The sequence below is a fragment of the Oncorhynchus mykiss genome, chromosome 30, assembly GCF_013265735.2.
Source record: "Oncorhynchus mykiss isolate Arlee chromosome 30, USDA_OmykA_1.1, whole genome shotgun sequence".
In the NCBI taxonomy this organism is placed as follows: Eukaryota; Metazoa; Chordata; class Actinopteri; order Salmoniformes; family Salmonidae; genus Oncorhynchus; species Oncorhynchus mykiss.
The window spans coordinates 11,196,253-11,201,682 of NC_050570.1; the positions used below are offsets into that span (position 1 = coordinate 11,196,253).

Genomic DNA, 5,430 nt, shown 5'->3' on the forward strand with positions numbered 1-5,430 from the left:
GATTTTCACATGCTGTCAAACAAGATCAGCACTCCTCATTGTAATTCCACTGACTGTCTTCTTACCTCCGCACGTTGCTGGTTGGTCTGTTTCCTCATCAATCTCAAAATCAGCTGTAATTTCCGCAGTCTCACTGTCACTCTCTGACCAGTCATTGTCCAGGTCCATTTCACCTTTGACCTTTGCTGCCTGGTCTGTCTGAGTGTTGTTAGTCTTTCCTTCAACTGCTAGTTGATCCTCGTCTGGGCCCTGAATCTTAACCATTGCCGCTGCGAAAATTGAAAAATCTGAAAGAGATGACAAATGTTTGAAAAGGTAAGTGTCATTGATATCAGTGGAGTTCTCTACATTTAATGACAGATCAGTGATCATTTACATATGTTGTCAAACAACTTTTTTTTTTTTTTACCTTTGCATGTTTCCGATTGGTCTTCCTGAGGATGCTGAGTCTCTCCCTCTGCTCCAGCAAGTATCCTGTCCTCCTTCTTCTCCTCCTGACTCTCTAACTGTCCTGTGTCCTTTTGGTCATCCTTCTCTTTCTCTTGGTTGGATTTGACCCTCTCACTGTCATTGCTATCTGACCCCTTTCCAGGAGCCAAAGTGAGCTCGTCAGATTCTGTCGCTCCATTGGTTTTGTATGTCTCTGTGTCTTGGCTTTGAACCTCTTTTCTCTCACCCTCCTCTCTCTTTGTGTTGCTTTGGGTTGTTTTCTCTTTCTCAACGTTGTTGTCCGTATTGTCTTTGTCAACCATGCCTTTCTTCATGTTTGGTTTCCCACTCTTATCATCCTCACATTCACTTCTTATCACATTTCTTACTGTTCTCACATCACTCTCAATATCTGTCTTATCTTCAACCTCCTCCTCCTCATCCGTTTCCTTTATTTCTTCACTAATGTCCTCAGTGTCACTGTCGATTATTACCTCAATCTCACTGTAGTCACTCTCTGACCAGTCTATATCACCTGCCAGGTCATTTTGAACTTTGACTTTTCCTGGTTGATCATTCTGACAGTAATTTGAAGTTACCTTCTCCTCAACAAGCATATTTTTATGTCCATCCTTTTGTTTCATCTCAGTGAAACCATCATCATCATCATCACTACTGTTACATTTTTCCTCAGTCAGGAGTGCTTCCATCGTTTCATTCTTCTCTTTGTCTGTCTTCTTCTGGTGTGCTTTGGCACTTTTACCGTCATCACAATCTGAACATTCTGAATCACTTCTGTGTTTCGGACATTCATGACTTCCAACGTGAAATTCCCACACATCCAAGGCTGTCTTGTTCAGCTCTTTCATCCTCACTGTGTCTTCCACCCCCTTTCTTTCCTCCTTCTCCTCCTCCATCGTGGTCTTCTCTGCATGCTGTCTTTCCATCTTTTTCATCCTCTCCTCCAACTCTCTCATTTTTCCAAACATTTCATTCTTCATGTCTTCCAGTTTCCTCATTTTAATTTCCTCCTCGTGCTTTCTTTTCTCTTCTCTAATCTGACTCTCAAGTTCTCTCTTTCTCTCCTCCTCCAACTCTCTCATTTTTCCAAACATTTCATTCTTCATGCCTTCCAGTTTCCTCATTTTCATTGCCTCCTCGTGCTTTATTTTCTCTTCTCTAATCTGACTCTCACGTTCTCTCTTCCTGTCCTCCCCCCTCTCCTCCAGCTCTCTCATTTGTTTCTCCATATGTGTCATATTTTCTTCTGCAATCTGTCTCTGCCTCTTTTGTTTCATTAGGTCCTCTTCCAGTTTCCTAATTTTCATTTCCTCTTCGTGCTTCCTTTTCTCTTCTCTAATCTGACTCTCAAGTTCTCTCTTCCTCTCCTCCTCCAACTTTCTCATTTTCCCAAACAATTCATTCTTCATTTCTTCCAGTTTCCTCATTTTTATTTCTTCTTCGTGCTTTCTTTTCTCATATCTAATCTGACTCTCAAGATCTCTCTTCCTGTCCTCCTCCCTCTCCTCCAGCTCTCTCATTTGTTTCTCCATATGTGTCATATTTTCTTCTGCAATCTGTCTCTGCCTCTTTTCTTTCGTTAGGTCCTCTTCCAGTTTCCTCATTTTCATTTCCTCCTCATGCTTTCTTTCCTCTTCTCTTTTTCTCATATCTTCTCCAAGCTGACTCTCAAGTTCTCTCTTCCTCTCCTCCTCCAACTCTCTAATTTTTCCAAACAATTCATTCTTCATGTCTTCCAGTTTCCTCATTTTCATTTCCTCCTCATACTTTCTTTCCTCTTCTCTTTTTCTCATATCTTCTCCAAGCTGACTCTCAAGTTCTCTCTTCCTCTCCCCCTCCCTCTCCATCAGTTGTTTCTCCATGTGTGTCAAATTTTCTTCTGCATTCTGTCTCTGTCTCTTTTCTTTCAGGAGCTCTCTCCTGTCTCCTTCCCTTGCTTCCTTCACACACTTTTCTCCCATATTATTTTCATCTTCCTTTCTCTCTTCCAGGTTTCTTCTCTTTCCATCACTCAGTGTCTCTGTCAGACTGGCTTGCTTTTTCAGCATCTGTTGTTCTTCTCCCATCTTTCTCTTTCCTTCTTCCACCTTTCTCTTTGTCTTCCTTTCTGCTTTCATCCATGCCTCCTCCTTTCGGATGTCTTCTTCCTTCCTGGAAAACTCTTTCCATTCCTCCACTCTCTTATTTTCAAATATCTCCCACTCATCTCTCTCCTCCTGTCTCTTCTTCTGGAGCTCCATCTGTTTCTCTACCTTCTGCCTCTCAGATTTCTCCCTGAACCTCCTCATTTCCTCCTCCATCTCTCTCTCCCTTTCCCTCATTCTAATATCCATTAACAGCAACTCTTCATCCTTCATTTGATTTATTTTTGCATGCTCCTTCTTCTCCTCCCTCTTCATCCTCTCAAGTCTGTCCCTCTCCACCTCCTTCAACACCTTCTCTCTATTCATCTCCAGATGCTGGTAATCCTGTTGTTTTCTCTCTTCTACATACATCTCCATCTTCTGTCTCTCTATCCGTCTTGTCTCCTCCATACAGGCCCATTGCTTTAGCAGGCCTACCTCTTTCCTTATCAGGCCCACCTCAACATGCCAGTCGCTCTGGCCAATACTGTGCACTTCCATAACGAATGAGCTCTAAAAGAGAGTTCGTAAATGTTAGCATCCTACAGGATGCTGCTAAAGGAAAACAAATCCTTAAACAACCTAAAGACGGCATCGGCATCAAAAGGCATCAAGCAAGTCACTTTTAACAGTTCATTATAGCCATTCAAACTACTAGTAAAGTATTTAACCTATGCGGTGTCTTTCATCAATGCCTACATTTCTAGTGCCTCTAATAGTGCCTCTAATACATTATCTTGCATCTCACCACAAGACAGCCCTGTATCCAAATGTATAAAGCTGTGACCAACCAATTATGCAAACTTTTCTTTATACTATATATTTTGTGTAAATTTTTTCTAAATGTTTATAGCATTTAACTATGCTGTTAAATGTGTTTTAAGACATTACTAATAAATTGAAACTCCTCAGTAATCAAGCTCAGGTTCGGTAATCCAGATTATACAGTTATCAGTTTAGATAAATTAATGCAAACCAATCTTTAACCAAGAAAATATTAATTTAAACATAAGACAGGAGTTAGATACTTGCAGTAGGCTACGCAAATGGATATGAATTTCTATCATATTTGCCTAAAACAGTCCTCTCCATTATAGTAGATTCACCATAACTTTTGGAAAAATGTATAAACATGACTTACCAATATGATGACCTTCCCCAACTAACCTTCTCTCGGAATGTTCTCCCACCTAAGATTCTAGCCTAATAGCAAGAGGATTCTATCTTCTTATGACCGCATGATCCCTTATGACATCACTCCAAGAACACAATTACTCATCCTCAATGCTTCACTGTGTGCAACTACAGACTCCAAGTTCATTGTTTTATTTATTTCACCTTTATTTAACCAGGTAGGCCAGTTGAGAACAAATTCTCATTTACAACAGCAACCTGGACAAGATAAAGCATAGCAGTGCGACAAAAACAACACAGAGTTACACATAAACAAACGTACAGTCAATAACACAAAGGAAAAGTGAAAAAGAAAGATCTATGTACAGTGTGTGCAAATGTAGAAGAGTAGTGGAACTCACACAGCCACTACATAACAGAGATGTGTTGTGTTCCAATAAAACCACTGAGGCTTTGTTAGTGAGATCATTGATTATACAGTACTGGCCATTGAAGACATTGTTTTCCTGAATGATCTACTGCAGTGACTAACTGGCACATAAGTTGATCTGCTTTGCAGCAATACATTTGGTAAGAAATGCATTCACTCCCTTTCAACATCCAAACTTCATGGAATTAACAAAAACATAATTTTACAGTACTGTTTATGACCTACTTGAACTTAAAATGAGGCCTCAAACGAGAGACCAGAGAAAGAAGAAACACCGCCTCACGCCATGGAAGATTTAATTACAAACCACCTCCAGTAGAGTTTAAAGACCTACTGCAGCCAAATGTTAGCAATGCGGCTGTATTTACAGAACATACACTAACATTGCTTCAATTGTACTGGGTGGTACAACAACAGTCCGTGAGAAGCAAGAAGTTAAATACAATTCCATTTAAACTTACTGTACCAGTGGGTAGGGTGGTTGGACATTATGACGGGGGAATACGAGACAAATTATCTAAAGGATAATATTATTGAACAGACTTTACAAATGTGGGTCTGTAGTAGACCCACTTCCTCTCCTCTTACCTCATGTCAAAATAAAACTCCCCCACAAGTGATTCATTTTTTGTCCACCTATAACGGAAGTGCAAGGACTATAAGTGCTGGATAGAACATAGACTTAGATAGACATGGCATCGTTGTATCTGTTCTATTATAGCATCTGTGTGAGCACGGGCAGTGCCATTGAGACCATCTCCATTTTGAAGTAGTCCATGTTCTTCTACTACTACATTTATGAGTTGGTAAACAAACTGAAAGGGTGCATACTGACACTGGGAGTGTGTTGTTTGAACATATATAAAGCCAAGTTTGGCGATTTACTGCCACCTGCAGCTACGGAATGCTTACTCACAAGTGTAATTCATTGGCTGATCCAGGTTGGTAACCTGGATGGAATTATGTGATCCTTCCTTAACTCCTAGGAAGTCCCACCCAGTTGACTACTTCGAAATGGTCAAAGTCCTTAATGGTGCTGCCCATGCTAAAACGAGTAGCTTTTGGGCACTAGAGTCCTGTATCCATCTCTATGGGATACAAGTAGTAGGCCTAACATGAAAGTCAGTTTGAGTGTGTCTGAAGTTTTGAAAATACATAACACTTATTTAATTGTATTTCTTTTACCCATATATGGCTACACATAGGCCTACAATCATATTTATTCAATTTTATTGAAATATTTGCTCTCTAAACCTGCTCATCGCAAAGCCTCTTTCTCCAGCACCAAAATTA

At 40.3% G+C, this 5,430-nt stretch overlaps 1 protein-coding gene across 1 annotated transcript; it reads right to left on the reverse strand.

Moving 5' to 3' along the window:
* Window positions 1–4: 4 nt before the first annotated feature.
* On the reverse strand, window positions 5–2,311 carry LOC110522736 (golgin subfamily A member 6-like protein 22). The gene is made up of 2 exons (XM_036969037.1): window positions 410–2,311; window positions 5–287 (listed from the first exon to the last, which is right to left on the reverse strand). The coding sequence occupies exons 1-2, from the start codon at window positions 2,295–2,297 to the stop codon at window positions 16–18; spliced, it is 2,160 nt and encodes a 719-aa protein (XP_036824932.1). The 5' UTR covers window positions 2,298–2,311; the 3' UTR covers window positions 5–15.
* Window positions 2,312–5,430: the final 3,119 nt, after the last annotated feature.